A 16,940-nucleotide genomic window follows, 5' to 3' on the forward strand; every position below is an offset into this window, starting at 1 on the left:
CACCCCTGGTCACAAGTTAAGATTCCTAGTTTGTGCACCTCAAGCCCTATTAAACTTAGGCCAGAACAATGTTTAGATTGTAAGCACTTCAGGACAGGGCCTCCCTTTGCCTTATGTTGTCATTTACCTGTCGAGTTAATCCCCACCGCTTGTACTTAATTTACCTTGTAATGGTTTGTAAATTGCTGCGTGAACTGTGGCCCAAAATGAATACAATTATACATACATACATATGCATTATATAGGCCTCTCCCTCCCTCATTGAAGGAGTTTGGAACAAACATTTTTATACAGAGAATGCTTTTAAAGCAGATTTCCCCCCCCCAGAAGCCTAGCTGAGTTTTAACTCACATAAACTTAGCATCTTGCCCCTGAGCATGTCCTGTTCTTTAAAAATGAAAAAAAAAAAAAAAAGTGAGTGGCTAAAATCATGATTTTCTTAACCACTGGTATCTGAGGTTACCTTGGTAATTGGTAACCTCCGACTGCACCGAGCCCCAGGGAGAGGTTTGTGACCTCCAAGACACTTAATACAGTATTTCAAACGCTTATATCTCCTGAAAGGAATGTCGGGATTGAAATTTAAAAAAAAAAAAAAAAACAGCGTTGAAAAGGGCAAGGAGAGATCTTTTAAATTAAGTGTCTGCAGGCAGAGTGAAAACTTACGCAGGGTTGGCCTTAGGGTTCTTGGGGCCCTGGATGAGAAAGTAATTGGGGGCCCCTTAGAGGTTTGAATTTGATGATCTATAATCAACTGTGCAAGCCGGGCATTTCTGATTTGAATTTCACTTTACCATGTCGATGAAGCGACAATGAAAGTATCATAATACATTCAGTTAGGGTTGCCAGGTGTCCGGTATTGAACCGGTTAAAAATGAGAGATAATACCGGACATGTGCAGTGTGTGCGGGGATGATGACGACATGTATGCGTGCAGGGGGTGAGGGGGGGGGGACATGTATGTGTCCGGTACTATCTCTCTGGGCTTAGTCACCTATCGCGGGATTTCCCCTGAGAAGGGATAGAGCAGGGCTGCTGCTGCTAGGGAGCTGGGTAGTTTCCTCCATCCCGATTGGCTGCATTACACCGCAGAAGCCAATCAGGAGAAAATGGCAGGCGCCTGGGGGGTGGGGCCAAAGAACGGAGGAAAAACATGTAGCAGAGAGAGGGGAGGCTATGTCCTGTGTGTCCTGCCTGTGTCCTATGTTTATTTGTTCTGTTTTGTCCTGGTGTGTGTGTGTGTATGTGTGTTCTTTGGCTGTCCTGTGGGAGTGATAATGACACAGATGAGGGGGAGAGGGGTTGAGAGGAGGAAGGGAGTGGGGATGAGAGAGGATGAAGGGAGTGGGGATCAGAGAGGATGAAGGGAGTGGGGATGAGAGAGGATGAAGGGAGGGGGAATGAGAGAGGATGAAGGGAGGGGCGATGAGAGAGGATAAAGAGAGGGGGGATGAGAGAGGATGAAGAGAGGGGGGATGAGAGAAGATGAAGGGAGGGGGATGAGAGAGGATGAAGAGAGGGGAGATGAGAGAGGATGAAGGGAGTGGGGGCGAGAGAGGATGAAGGGAGGGGGGATGAGAGAGGATTAAGGGAGGGGGTGAGAGAAGATGAAGGGAGGGTGATGAGAGAGGATGAAGGGAGAGGGGATGAAAGAGGATGAAGGGAGGGGGATGAGAGAAGATGAAGGGCGGGAGGGATGAGAGAGGATGAAGGGAGGGGGATGAGAGAGGATGAATGGAGTGGGGATGAGAGAGGATGAAGGGAGTGGGGATGAGAGTGGATTGGGAGGGGGATGAGAGAGGATGAAGGGAGGGGGGATGAGAGAGGATGAAGGGGGGGGATGAGAGAGGATGAAGGGAGGGGGATAAGAGAGAATGAAGGGAGGGGGGATGAGAGAGGAAGGGAGGGGTGAGAGACGATGAAGGGAGGGAGGATGAGAGAGGATGAAGAGAGGGGGATGAGAGAGGATGAAAGGAGAGGTGATGAGAGAGGATGAAGGGAGGGGGGATGAGAGAGGATGAAGAGAGGGGGATGAGAGAGGATGAAGGGAGAGGTGATGAGAGAGGATGAAGGGATGGGGGATGAGAGAGGATGAAGGGAGGGGGGTGGGAGGGTGAGAGGATGAAGGGAGGGGGGTGGGAGGGTGAGAGGATAAAGGGAGAGAGAGGATGAGAGAAGATGAAGGGAGGATGAAGAGAGGGGAGATGAGAGAGGATGAAGGGAGGGGGGACGAGAGAGAATGAAGGGAGGGGGATAAGAGAGGATGAAGGGAGGGGGGATGAGAGAGGAAGGGAGTGGGTGAGAGAGTATGAAGGGAGGGAGGATGAGAGAGGATGAAGAGAGGGGCTGAGAGAGCATGAAAGGAGTGGTGATGAGAGAGGATGAAGGGATGGGGATGAGAGAGAATGAAGGGAGGGGGGATGAGAGAGGATGAAGGGAGGGGGGTGGGAGGGTGAGAGGATAAAGGGAGAGAGAGAGGATGAGCTCGGCTCAGGAGACTCCCTGCTCATGTACACTATGATCAAAATCAATATTCTTAATGCACGATATTCTGTTTCGTAAAAAATGTGGAGAGGGGTCTTGGGAGGGAGTGTCCTCCTGAGGATTTTTTAAGGAAATAGAATATGAAATATTGCAAATTGATGCAAATTGGTGCATGCTTGGAGTGAAAGTTAGAACAAATGATGTAATGGTCAGATCATTTATAAATAACTGACCTGCAGTCCTACAGGCCCATGGCGAGCAATACTGCACCCATCCTCTTCTCCTTATGTCAGCCCAAATGTGAGCTAAGGAATCTCTCTCCTGTGTCTCACATGAGGCTTTTCACTGAGCTTTCATTAGTCCAGGTGGAAACCAGTTAATTGAGTGGCTGCAATTAACTATCTCTTTGCTGGATTCCCAGAGTTCTGAGGCTGCTTTATTTAAACAGGGATAAGTCCCTGTTACAGACACATTTACACAGCTCTAGTTTCAGGGGACCTATTTATTACAATAGCAGTCACACTAGATTCAAGAGTTCTATTTTATTAGCATCTCAACTCCATGTTCATTGGCTACATAGATCCACAACTATTAGTATTATTTGGGAATGTTGTAAATATTGGGTCGTGTCCTACCACACATGGAACTGGTTTTCTAAATATTCCAATAGTGTTAAGGTATTGCAAGGTTGACAAGACATCTCTTGACATAACTATTTGATTTCTTTTTTTTCTCTAGCAACCATCAAGGAGAAGAGGCCTTCATAGGGCATCTCGCATGGAGGTGAAGTGGAGTCATCTTGGGCTGCTGTTTTTCTTTTTGGTCTCCATTGCTATGACCAGCTGCTTCCTCTGGCAGTATAAACTTCCCAAGCAAGAGCCGAGTATGTATGACATGAAAATAATGAAATTATACCTTTTACTGAACACTCTACAGTAAAACATATGGTATTAGATTTTGGTTAAGCTGCTGCATATCAACCCCAAACATAGTCAACCACAGAATGAAATCTGAGAGCAAGTGATTGTTAAAAGTACATTATGGAGAGCAAACAAAGGGTTCTATTTAAACATATTTTCAAGGTCAAAGTGCTAAGCAGCTTTTGGCTTTCAAACAGATGTCAAACATGTTGGGAGGGCATATGTCCTCCCAGTGTCCTCAGTGATTGGAATTCATAGCACAGGTGCTGATTAATTTAACTAATTGGACTATTTACCAATTGACCTCACTCATAGGAGTAATAGTATGTGATGTAAGAGGTTAAATGTATGATTGGACTATGACTATAAAGGGGGAGACCTTGTTTCAAGTATACGAAAATTACAGACACATTTATTGAAACAAGACTGTCTAACCTGTACAACCACTAATATTTCAATCAGGGGAAAAGGTCATTTCCAGGCCAAAAGCTTGTTGGTGGTATGCATGGCCACAGACAGTTTCCTCGCGGCCAAGGGACCCCCACCCACATGTTGGCAGCCTTGCGAGAACCCCCCACTGCTTTCTCTTTCAATCCCTATCCTTCTCACACACCATCTCGCCCTCTCTCCTTCCCCCATCACACTTTCCTTCCCCCGCTCTGTCTCTGTCTTTCTCACTCCCCCTCCCTCTTACACCCTTCTCTCTCAAACTCCCCCTCTCATCCTGGCCCTCCCCCCCATCCCACACTAAATAACCCCCCCTCCCAAATACATAAACACACACACGCAATAAGCCTCTCTCCCCAAATACGCACACACAATAAGCTTTCCGTCCCCAAATACACACACACACAATAAGCCCCCCTCCCTAAATACACATACACACACACACACATTTTATTTTTGGAAGTCCTGTAAGGCCAGTCTGCGTTTTTTGCGGTTATTAAGCGCCTTTACATTTAACGTCAATAACTTCAGCATCTTATCTTAACCTTTATGCTTAACACCCTGTATTAAACGTGTCAGAACATGGCGTGGGGGGGAGGGGAACAGAAAAGAGAAACATGGGATAGTAAACCAGTATGGGATCCATGTCGGATCTCTCCAGTGATAATGGAACAGAGGAGCCCAGTGAGGGAAAAGTACCCTCTGTGGGTGGGGTTCCTTACTCCCTCTGGAAGAAAGGTTACATTTCGGTGGAAAAGGACCCCAAAAAGAAAAAGGTTAACACAACACTTAAACCAGAAATGTGTGCCTGGTCCTCTCTGGCACTAGGGGAAATGTGGGGATACTGTGAACATCCGATCTACGAATTCACGACCGGCGAGGTAGGTAAACCTCTACCCCATCCTGGGCAGAGAAATATAAAAGTCCTCAGTCGTTTGTATCTGCATCAGTATAATCTTCTTGTTCCGCCTGCACTGTGGTGTAGGTCATCCTTCAACAGTCTTTGAAGTCTTTCTTGTCTGCCATGTAGGATTCAAGGCAGAGTGGTCCAAATTTTTGGTCGCTTGGGGGGGAATTCGTTCTATTTTTCACCCCCAGGTCTCTTGGTGCTTTCTCACCCTCTTTGAGATTTTTTTTTACCGTGAATGTGGTCCCATTGTGCCATATTATTAGCTTAAATGGAAATCCCCACTTGTATCTGATCTGATTGTCTCTCAAGCTTTTGGTGATCTCCTTGAGCACCTTTCTTTTTAGTAAAGTTGTTGCCGCCAAATCGTTGTAGATCTGGATTTGGTGACCTTCATACGCTACCCAAGTTATGTTGAGAAAAGCCCTTCCTTTTACTGTGAAGTAATGGACCCTGCGGATGATATCCCTTGCCTTATTAGGGTCTGATTGTTTTGGCCCAAGCACTCTATGCACCCTGTCCAACAGTAATTTTTCCTCTGGTATATCTGGGGCAATGAATTTAAAGAGCCCCCATGTAAACTCCAGGGCTTCTGGGAGGATCGTCTCAGGGATATTTCTCAGTCTTAAATTGTTCCGCCTTGAGCGGTTTTCCAAATCTTCTTCTGATACTTACAACAACAGTTGAGTTTTTACACCTCTGGTTACTCTCACAGGTGTTTCATCATATCCACCTGTCCTGATTGCAGGACACTCCCTTTGAGTGCTCCTGTCATCTTTATTGTTGATCCAGAACCTGGCATTACATGTTCAGAATTTAGGGTCCAAGTGTTTAATACTCGTTTTATTCCCCAATATTTTAATAGTGGTTTATTAAAGTTTGTTTAAATTTTCTCATATCTCACCCATTAGATGTACTGAGTGCCCAAAACTAGGTTTCTTTTCTCTGTTCGTTGTTCTACAGTAAATACCTACCTAGGGAGCACCTACATCACCATTACATCACATTTATTGACAGCTGCGGGTGTTCCTTATTAGTATTGACTGTGCAGTGTGTATCTACTCTCATATTTAAGAAACATTTATAGGTTTTTTAAGAATGTGTTCGCTTAAATAACAGAGTTGGATCCCTTTCTCGCACGATATTATATGTGCTGATTAGAGATGAAGTTTTAAAATGTTGTGAAGTTCACGAGCCTGGCAAAATGTGCCCTTTTATCACACAAAAAAAAATCACAAACATTTTGTAAAACAAAAAATTTGTCAAGCATAAAAAGCCAATCTGCAAGTTTATTTGTCTCTTGATACACTGTAATTTACTGCAATATAATATATATATATATATATATATATATATATATATAATAAATTACACTGTAATTTACTGCAATATACTTTAATTTACTGCAATATACTTTAATTTACTGCAATATAATATACTGCAATACTGCAAAATATAAATAATTGTCAAAAGTCCTTGTCTCCCGTGATAGTGACCTCCGGGCGATCTAAGCCAACTTAGCTGGAAATTTGGGATGAAATGCCCGGACTAGGTTGGGGGAATGGACTTAATCATTGGGTTCTCCTCAGGGCCATATCCTTTCCACTGGACCAAGTATTGTAGTCCGCCACGGGATATTTGGGAATCCAGTATCTGGTGCACCTCGAACTCCTCCTGGCCACCCACCAAGATTGATCTAGGAGGATTGGAACTGGAAGAAGAGAAAGTGTTCTGGACTAATTTTTTGAGGAGGGAAACATGGAACACTGGAGGTATCTTTAAACCAGCTGGGTAGTCCAATTTGATACGCCTCTGTGTTGACTTGTTTCAGGATCTTGTAAGGTCCATTGAATTTGGGATCGAGTTTGGAGGAGTGCAGTTTCAGCCGGATATTCCTTGTAGCCAACCAAACTTGATCTCCCACTTTAAATGGGGGAGGTTGTCGTCCGCGTTTATCCGCCTGGATCTTTTGCTGGAGGGCAGCTTTGACCAGGTTGGCCTGGATCCTCTTCCAAAGTAATTGGAGTTCTTGGATTTTGACGTCCACTGCAGGAACTCCGAAGATAGGACTGGATGGGGGAAGGGCAGCAGGATGGTATCCGTAGACACAGAAGAATGGCGATTCCAGTGTTGAGAGATGTTTAATACAGGAGAGAGCTTTAGATACAAAAGGGGTAGACAGAAGACATCCTTGAGCAGAACGCAAGAGTTGAGAAGGAGTTCTGTATATCGTGACAGGACTGAAATGTAAGGAGTGGCAGAAGAATTTATAACCTTAAAAGTGAGGAGGATCATTTTATAAGTAATACAGGATTTAATAGGAAGCCAGAACAGGGATTTCAGCAGGAGAGACGCAGATACAGATTTAGGAGAGAGTAAAGTGATTCTAGAAGCAGCATTTAGGATAGATTGTAGGGGAGACAGCTGAGTGGCAGGAAGGCCTTTTTGTAGAATATACATTTTATATTTAAAACATATGCTCATATAATTGTAGCGCTGTTTCCCCCCCTCTCCCCCCCCCTCCCTTTCAGGGATATCTTGCAAGTACCTGTTGGTGTCCAGGAAATGCTGAGGCTCCGCGATGTTATGGGGAAAACAGGACAGTCTTTTGGATGTCTTAGGCTTCATTCGTTTCTGGTTCTAGCGCCTCCATCCACTGCAGGCTCCAGCTTGGCTGAAGACAGTACCCGCAGTGGAACCAATCTGTCATACTCTCCCCCCAATAGACTGTAGATTTAGGCAGGAGGTATATAAAACGGGAACTTCTTTATTGTAGCCACTGCAGATGGTAATAAGCAGGTAAATTCTTTTGTCTCAGGTCCCAGACCTTCTGGATGGTACCTAGGCCCATTATCAGACTTGAGGCCTAGTGTTTCTCTTCAGCCCCCTGAGGGGCTGAGGGCACGTCTGTATCCAAAGGGGGGGAGACTCAGACTGACTATAATTTAGAACTCCCTCTTCCTTAGTGCATTAGGGGAGGGCACAAGGTCTGCACCCAGATTGGGCAACCCACAGACCCTGTCACACCTCCACTCCTGCCACTCAAGGAAGCTTCAAGAGGAGGGGTAAACCCAAGATAGGGGGGCCTGACACAGCCTGCATCTATCAGGACTAACATGACAGGGAGGGAAGACTGGTAGCCACCAGGCATGGCTACATAATGAGATTTTTTGGCGGGAACTTGTTAGTGCTTTATCTATGATATACTGTATACAATACTGCATACACTGTGTATGTCACATATAATTGCTATTTCTAGGTAGTGTAGCTTTTGATTGTAACAAAAAAAGTATTTAATAACATCTTTTCCCACTGTTTCATATAACAAAATATATTTTAGATTCATAATATATAATACAGACATGCAATATTTGAGATATGGGATGGTGGGATATTGTTCCTCTGAAAGGAACCTATAACACAGGCCTCCTTCTCCGGTCTGGGGAAACAGGTCTTGTGTATTCTCTCACCTCGTGGGTCTGACCCACCCACAAGCCCCTACTTGCCTGTGTAGCGCCACTGTTCAGATACAAAGACATCACTCCTCTTATGGGTCCTAGAACCCCACTGTGTCTCCTTTGTCCACAGGGAGTGGCAATAGATACTACCTGTTACTGTGTTCAGCACTGTGCTGTTGGTAGAGCAGTCAAGCACTTTGCACCTGTCATACACATAACTATATACAGTATAAATAATATATATAAAATAAAAAATGAATAGATGATAAAGCTCGGCTAACACGGTACTGATATCTCTCTCTCTCTCTCTCTCTCTCTATATATATATAAATATATATATTAACCTTATCTGAATAGCTATTGTCCACAGTCATGGAGGAAGTAACATATAAGCCTGTACTGATGTACTGAGTTCATCTGCTCGGCTGAACATGAACTGATTCTGACATTCCAATTTTATACTATTATTTAGCTCTTTGCTAGTGATGTAATGAGTGTATCCCGTGGTAAATGGAGGATTTATTTTGTAAGTAATGGGCCTCACTTATGTGAGGAGAAAATATACCTTCAGGGTTGCAAATCTCAGAGAAAGAATCTTACATGAAAGAAATGCAAATCTGACCTAAACTATTGCTAAACAGGGAAACTGGATTTCTGCTTTTTGTGTGTTCTTATTTCCGTTGTTTCAATAATGCAGTGGAAAAATGTGGATTTTATTTGGGGATCTCTTTCAGGTCCGTTAGTAAAGGAGATGGTTCCTGATGTAGTCCCGATGTGCCCACGCTACCCAGAGCCTGTTCCACTGGACCATCCAATACCCATATTGAAAGAGGCCCTGGAAAAGGTCAGATCAGTTGGCACTGTCCCTGACTGTGCTTTTAATTGAATGATGTTAGAACTCATGTGGCAGAAGTGTATGATGCTTTTCACATTTTGTATGTACACAGCTAACAGGGTTTAAAATTTCAGCTTGATCTGTATAGTCAAGACTATAAATCAGACCATTAGAAGAATAGGAAACCTATTACATCGGTGTGTACCTTCAAATGAAAATGAAAATGAAAAAATTCAGCCGGTGCCCTACAGGACAGAGAATAAAAGAAAGATTCTGGTTCTGAATACATTTGCTACCTTGATAGTATCTGGCCAACTGAGTCAACTTCTTAAATATTATTAAAACTGAAGCATTGCTATTGGGGGGGGGGGGGGCAGCTCCCATTGATTTCAGTCAGCAGTGCCGCAGTTATTGAATAACCCCAATAGTTGTACTCATCTGAAGTATTGGATGTGCACTTACCATGTTAGAAGTGTGAGCAACGCTTTCCAGCTTCTCACTTGGCATGTAATCCAGATGTTATGGATGCCATGCATTTTTTGTGTCCGTCTAAAAGGGCATGAGCATTTCAGCTGGTGTTACCAATGAGAAGGCAAAAACATGTACTTAAACACATCCCATATACATTACATTTCTGCCCCAGACTTGATCTCCCCATTTTCAGTTACTCTGCTGCCACCCCAATAAATCCAATATTTCTTGAAGGAAGAACTAGGGACCTTGTTTTTTCCACTGCCGTTGAACTTCAATATTTTCTGTGCCTCTCTCTTACTCAAGGTGGACGCACATTTAAGGCATAAAATCCGCACACCAGGACTGCCTGCCATATCAGCAATTGTCACTTATAATGACACAGTGCTGTGGACTGGAAACTTTGGAAGGAGAAATGGATCAGACCCTATGTCACCCTCCCCAAATGAGTACACTATATACCGGTAAGGCTGTCAATGGGCACATTCCCTGAAAAATGAAGGTTATTTAGCTGTTTTTGTTGTTGCTGTTGCTGGGATTGGATTTTTGTAGTGCACAGTAATGAATGCCTGCAGGATTTTAATGGGATATCATAGGGTCCTTCATGGTACAAACCCCATAAGCATTCAAAAAGTAAATGAGTCCTGACTCCCGAACTGTGTTCCAAATACTTGGTGTGGTTTGTGTGGTGGAAACTGTAATTGGAGGTCGCACAGATACAGGTGAGTTGGGGAAAATAAACAATGCCCAGTCTATTATTAATGATGGACAATACACCAAGCCAGGGGTGGCCGATTCCTGTCCTCAAGGGCCACAAGCACAGATGGCTCAATCAAAATGACTAACAGGCTGATTGAACCACCTGTGCTGAAGCAGGGATATCCCTAATACCTGGCCTGTTGGTGGCCCTTGAGGACAGGAGTTGTCCACCCCTGCGCTAAGTAGATACTGCTTGTTGGCTGTCTCACTGCGCCAGCCCGTCTGAACCATCTAAATACTCCTTAAAAATGCTTTTCAGTAACCGTATCAAGGTTAATAAACGATGACCTGTGTACTTCCATTGATCCTACAAATTAAGAGGCTCTTGCCAGTGGATCCTTCGGAGACCTTGCTTTCCATTCTAATATGATTTAGGATTATTCTAATAGCTATTTTTCCAACTGATGTGAGGTTATTTCTCATAAGTCATTGTCAAAACAGAAGTGATCACTGAAACCAATATGTAACTGTTTAGGGGAAACAAATAATGTTCTTTCATTCCTGTGCCATACATTAACCTGCTGCCCCTTCATGTACAACTAGCTGAGAGACCCGGCGTTGCCCGGGATGTAAATGCGTAATAGGTAGTATTATTTATAAATTGTGGAACAATAGGTGAGTATTTGTTGTAAAGGTTGGATAATAATATTGAAAAGAAAGATGGAAGAAAATGTAATACGATGTTGTATAAAAATGGTTTATTGTAACCACACCACAGTACAATGTATATTTTGGTGCCATAAGTGATGTAAAAATGTGAGGCGTGTGTCCTGCTAGGGTGTGAGGCGGCGGGTGGCGCGTGGGTTGTGAGTGCTGTCTGCGAGTGGGGGTCCTGCTAGGGTGTGAGGCGGCGGGTGGTGCGTGGGTTGTGAGTGCTGTCTGTGAGTGTGGGTCCTGCTAGGGTGTGAGGCGGCGGGTGGCGCGTGGGTTGTGAGTGCTGTCTGTGAGTGGGGGTCCTGCTAGGGTGTGAGGCGGCGGGTGGCGCGTGGGTTGTGAGTGCTGTCTGTGAGTGGGGATCCTGCTAGGGTGTGAGGCGGCGGGTGGCGCGTGGGTTGTGAGTGCTGTCTGTGCGTGGGGGTCCTGCTAGGGTGTGAGGCGGTGGGACAGTGATGTCGGTGCGTAGGGGCGGGAGGCAGCAGGTGTGTGTGGCGGCAGGTATGTGTCGAGTGTGGCGGGTGTCTGTTGAGTGCGTGCAGCGGCTGTGAGGCGGTGGGTGAAAGGCAGAGGCGGCCGGAGTAAGGGCGGGTGAAAGGTAGAGGCGGGGGTGGGGAGGCGGTAAGGCGGGCAGGAAGGCGAAGGGCGGCGGGAAGGGGAGGAGGGGGTGGTGTAGGGGGGCAAGGGGTGGTGGAGGGGGGCAAGGGGTGGTGGAGGGGGGCAAGGGGTGGAGGAGGGGGGCAAGGGGTGGAGGAGGGGGGAAGGGTTAGAGGAGGGGGGAAGGGTTAGAGGAGGGGGGAAGGGTTAGAGGAGCGGGGGGGGGGAAGGGTTAGAGGAGCGGGGGGGGGAAGGGTTAGAGGAGGGGGGGAAGGGGTGGGAGGGGGTGGGAGGGGGGGGGAAGGGGTGGGAGGGGGTGGGAGGGGAGGGGGTGGAGGGGAGGGGGGTGCAGGGGTGGAGGGGAGGGGAGGGGGGGGTGGAGGGAAGCGGAGGGGGGGGGAAAAGGGAGCGGAGGGGGGGGGAAAGGGGAGAGGAGGGGGGGAAAGGGGAGCGGAGGGGGGGAAAGGGGAGCGGAGGGGGGGGAAAGGGGAGCGGAGGGGGGGGAAAGGGGAGCGGAGGGGGGGGGAAAGGGGAGCAGAGGGGGAAGGGGGGGGGGAGGCGGTGGGAAGGGGGGGGGGAGGCGGTGGGAAGGGGGGGGGGAGGCGGTGGGAAGGGGGGGGAGGCGGTGGGAAGGAGGGGGGAGGCGGTGGGAAGGGGGGGGAGGCGGTGGGAAGGGGGTGGGGAGGCGGTGGGGAGGCGGTGGGAAGGGAGGCGGTGGGAAGGGAGGCGGTGGGAAGGTGCGGTGGGAAGGGGGGGGGCGGTGGGAAGGGGCGGTGGGAAGGGGGGGGGCGGTGGGAAGGGGCGGTGGGGGGGGGCGGTGGGAAGGGGGGGGGCGGTGGGAAGGGGGGAGGGGAGGCGGTGGGAAGGGGGGGGGAGGCGGTGGGAAGGGGGGAGGAGGGGAGGCGGTGGGAAGGGGGAGGGGGGGGCAGTGGACAGGAAGGGGGGGCAGTGGACAGGAGGGGGGGGCAGTGGACAGGAGGGGGATGCAGTGGACAGGAGGGGGGGGCAGTGGACAGGAGGGGGGGGCAGTGGACAGGAGGGGGGGGCAGTGGACAGGAGGGGGGGGCAGTGGACAGGAGGGGGGGGGCAGTAGACAGGAGGGGGATGCAGTGGACAGGAGGGGGGGGGCAGTGGACAGGAGGGGGGGCAGTGGACAGGAGGGGGGGGCAGTGGACAGGAGGGGGGGCAGTGGACAGGAGGGGGGGGCAGTGGACAGGAGGGGGGGGGCAGTGGACAGGAGGGGGGGGGCAGTGGACAGGAGGGGGGGGGCAGTGGACAGGAGGGGGGGGCAGTGGACAGGAGGGGGGGGCAGTGGACAGGAGGGGGGGGCAGTGGACAGGAGGGGGGGGGCAGTGGACAGGAGGGGGGGGGCAGTGGACAGGAGGGGGGGGGCAGTGGACAGGAGGGGGGGGCAGTGGACAGGAGGGGGGGGGCAGTGGACAGTAGGGGGGCAGTGGACAGGAGGGGGGGCAGTGGACAGGAGGGGGGGGCAGTGGACAGTGGACAGGGGGGGGGTGGACAGTGGACAGGAGGGGGGGGGCAGTGGACAGTGGACAGTGGACAGGAGGGGGTGGACAGTGGACAGGAGGGGGTGGACAGTGGACAGGAGGGGGGGGGCAGTGGACAGGAGGGGGGGGGGGCAGTGGACAGGAGAGGGGGGGCAGTGGACAGGAGAGGGGGGGCAGTGGACAGGAGAGGGGGGGCAGTGGACAGGAGAGGGGGGGCAGTGGACAGGAGAGGGGGGGCAGTGGACAGGAGAGGGGGGGCAGTGGACAGGAGGGGGGGGGCAGTGGACAGGAGGGGGGGGCTGTGGACAGGAGAGGGGGGCAGTGGACAGGAGAGGGGGGGCAGTGGACAGGAGGGGTGGGGCTGTGGACAGGAGGGGGGGGGGGCTGTGGACAGGAGGGGGGGGCTGTGGACAGGAAGGGGGGGGCTGTGGACAGGAGGGGGGGGGGCAGTGGACAAGAGGAGGGGGGAAGTGGACAGGAGGAGGGGGGGCAGTGGACAGGAGGGGGGGCAGTGGACAGGAGGGGGGGCAGTGGACAGGAGGGGGGGCAGTGTCACACACACACACACACACACACACACACACACACACACACACACACACACACACACACACACACACACACACACACACACGCGCGACACCTACCTGTACTTCCGGCCGCCGCCATCTTCTCACTCGGCGCCGCGAGGGAGGAAGGGGGTCCGCCATCTTACGCGCCGCGTGGCAGCCTGTTCCCACGCCGGGGAGGGAGCTGAGTGGAGCGGGAGGGAATGGAGCGGGAGGGAATGGAGCGGGAGGGAATGGAGCGGGAGGGAGGTGAGTGGAGCGGGAGGGAATGTAGCGCGAGGGAGGAAGGGGGTCCGCCATCTTAGGCACCGCGTGGCAGCCTGCCTGTTCCCCCGCCGGGGAGGGAATGGAGCGGGAGGGAGTGGTGTGTAGCGGGAGGGAGTGGTGTGTAGCGGGAGCTACACTGTGTGAGGTAGCGGGATAGGGGAGGGACATTGGTGGCATGGTGTAGCGGGGTACGGGGCCTCGCGGTCTGGTTGCGGTAGGGAGCTGTGTGAGGTGCAGGAGATGTGAGGCGTGCTGTGCGGTTCGCGGGAGCTACAGTGTGTGAGCTAGCGGGATAGGGGGAGGGACATTGGTGGCATGGTGTAGCGGGGTAGGGGGCCTTCCGGTCTGGTTGCGGTAGGGAGATGTGTGAGGTGCAGGAGATATGAGGCGTGCTGTGCGGTTCGCGGGAGCTACACTGTGTGAGCTAGCGGGATAGGGGGAGGGACATTGGTGGCATGGTGTAGCGGGGTAGGGGGCCTCGCGGTCTGGTTGCGGTAGGGAGCTGTGTGAGGTGCAGGAGATGAGGCGTGCTGTGCGGTTCGCGGGAGCTACACTGTGTGAGGTGGCGGGATAGGGGGAGGGACATCGTTGCCATGGTGTGTGAGTGGAGGCCGCGGCCTCGCGGTCCGGTTGCGGGAGGGAGATGTGTGGCGTGGAGGGGAGGGGGGGTTTGAAGAGGCAGTCTGCAGTGTTTGGTGTTGTGTGAATGTGTGTGTGTGCTGTGTTTGTGCGTTGTGTGTAGATTCTGTACCTGATTCGGCAGTCTGTGGTAGCAGACGTGAAGGTTTTGATAGCTGTGAAGCGTGGCCCCAGAGCAGGTTGAGGATTAGAGGATTAGGTGTTGCAAAAGCAAAGCGTTCCCAAAACTCAGTGAGGGGTGGGACAGTGTGGAAGTATTAGGGCAGTGGTTCCCAAACTTTTTCGGTTCAAGGCTCCCCAAGGCAATCAGAATTTTTTCAAGGCTCCCCAAGGCGATCAGGATTTTTATGCGGCGCCCAAAGTAAAAATAAAGGTGTACATACATACATAGGTGTACAAACATACCTAACAGTTGCAGTGCGCAGTTGGTGTCTCTCTCAGACACTCTCACTCTCTCTCACACACTCTAACTCTCTCTCTCTCTGACCTCTCTCTGACCGCACTCTCTCTCTGACCTCACTCTCTCTCCTCACTCTCTCTCTCAGAACTCTCTCTCTCTGACCTCACACTCTCTCTCTCTCTGACCTCACATTCTCTCTGACCTCCCTCTCTCTCTCTCTCTCTCTCTCTCTGACCTCACACTCTCTCTGACCTCACACTCTCTCTCTCTCTGACCTCACACTCTCTCTGACCTCACACTCTCTCTGACCTCACACTCTCTCTGACCTCACATTCTCTCTGACCTCCCTCTCTCTCTGACCTCACACTCTCTCTCTCTGACCTCACTCTCTCTCTCTCTGACCTCACTCTCTCTCTCTCTCTGACCTCACTCTCTCTCTCTCTGACCTCACTCTCTCTCTCTGACCTCACTCTCTCTCTCTCTCTCTCTCTGACCTCACTCTCTCTCTCTGACCTCACTCTCTCTCTCTCTCTCTCTCTGACCTCACTCTCTCTCTCTCTCTGACCTCACTCTCTCTCTCTCTGACCTCACTCTCTCTCTCTCTGACCTCACTCTCTCTCTCTCTCTCTCTCTCTCTCTGACCTCACTCTATCTCTCTCTCTCTCTCTCTCTGACCTCACTCTCTCTCTGACCTCACTCTCTCTCTCCCTGACCTCACTCTCTCTCTCTCTGACTTCACTCTCTCTCTCTCTGACCTCACTCTCTGTCTCTCTGACCTCACTCTCTCTCTCTCTGACCTCACTCTCTCTCTCTCTCTGACCTCACTCTCTCACTCTCTCTCTGACCCCACTCTCTCTCTCTCTCTCTGACCTCACTCTCTATGACCTCATTCTCTCTCTCTCTCTGACCTCACTCTCTCTCTCTCTCTCTGACCTCACTCTCTCTCTCTCTCTCTGACCTCACTCTCTCTCTCAGACACACACAAATAAATACACACATAAATACACACACACACACACACACAAATACACACACACACAAATAAATACACACACACACACACAAATAAATACACACAGATACACACACTGATGCAGATACACACACACACACAAATAAATACACACAGATACGGGGGGGTGGGGGAGGGTATGGCTGAATGGCCCGGTCCCTGCACGGGGGAGGTCAGTGCTGCGGGGGCCTGTGCCACGTGGGGGGAGGGCCGGTGTGCTGCGGGGAGGGAGGGGGGGGGGGGTGACGCTGCAGTGCTGCTGGGAGACATCTGTCTCCCGGTGCTGCTCCTCCAGCGTGAGCGCCGGGCCTCCCTCTCTCAGCGTAGGCAGCTCAGCGTCGCTGAGCCGGGCTGAACAGATGCACAAAGCCCCTGCATCTGTAATCAACGCGGCTATAGTTCCTCCGGCCTGGGACATAGTAAGCGCTTAGGTGCTGCTGCTCGCTCTTGCTTGCTGCCGCTCGCTCTACCAGGAGCTTTTTGCTGTCCTGGCAGAGGAGACAGCAAGCGCGCTTGGGAGGCGGGTATCCCTGTGTGTGTTTGTCACTTGGTAGCTGTGTGTGTGTGTGTGTGTGTATATTATATAATATTTTAAACATTTAAAAAAAAAAGACATGTGAGAAAAAATTATTAACATTGTGCAACTTTGATAAATATATTCACACACACACACACATCTACTATATATTTGTGAAATCACTGTATGTCTGCGTCCCAAGGGTCAATCGCATTGGACCTTGGCCCTGTCACTCCGGCTCAGGCCATGCCCGCCCCCGCACACCTCTCATTGGCCTACGTCCAACACCAATGCCACACTGTCCCACCCCTCACTGACTCTCATTGGCCTGCGTCCAATGCCCGCCCCTGCACACCTCTCATTGGCCTGCGTCCCACCCCTCACTGACTCTCATTGGCCTGCGTCCAATGCCCGCCCCCGCACACCTCTCATTGGCCTGCGTCCAACACCAATGCCCTAATACAGTGTTTCCCAAACTGTGCGCCGCGGCGCCCTG

The 16,940-nt window shown here is 50.6% G+C and overlaps 1 protein-coding gene across 1 annotated transcript in view; it reads left to right on the top strand.

Annotated features, from left to right (window-relative positions):
• Window positions 1-16,940, top strand: part of LACTBL1 (lactamase beta like 1) — a 38,367-nt gene that overhangs the window by 6,666 nt on the left and 14,761 nt on the right. Inside the window, 3 exon segments of the mRNA XM_075605795.1 lie at window positions 3,223-3,367; window positions 8,951-9,060; window positions 9,829-9,986. Coding sequence (XP_075461910.1) covers window positions 3,223-3,367; window positions 8,951-9,060; window positions 9,829-9,986 — 413 coding nt within the window.

Source organism: Ascaphus truei, chromosome 6, assembly GCF_040206685.1.
Source record: "Ascaphus truei isolate aAscTru1 chromosome 6, aAscTru1.hap1, whole genome shotgun sequence".
In the NCBI taxonomy this organism is placed as follows: domain Eukaryota; kingdom Metazoa; phylum Chordata; class Amphibia; order Anura; family Ascaphidae; genus Ascaphus; species Ascaphus truei.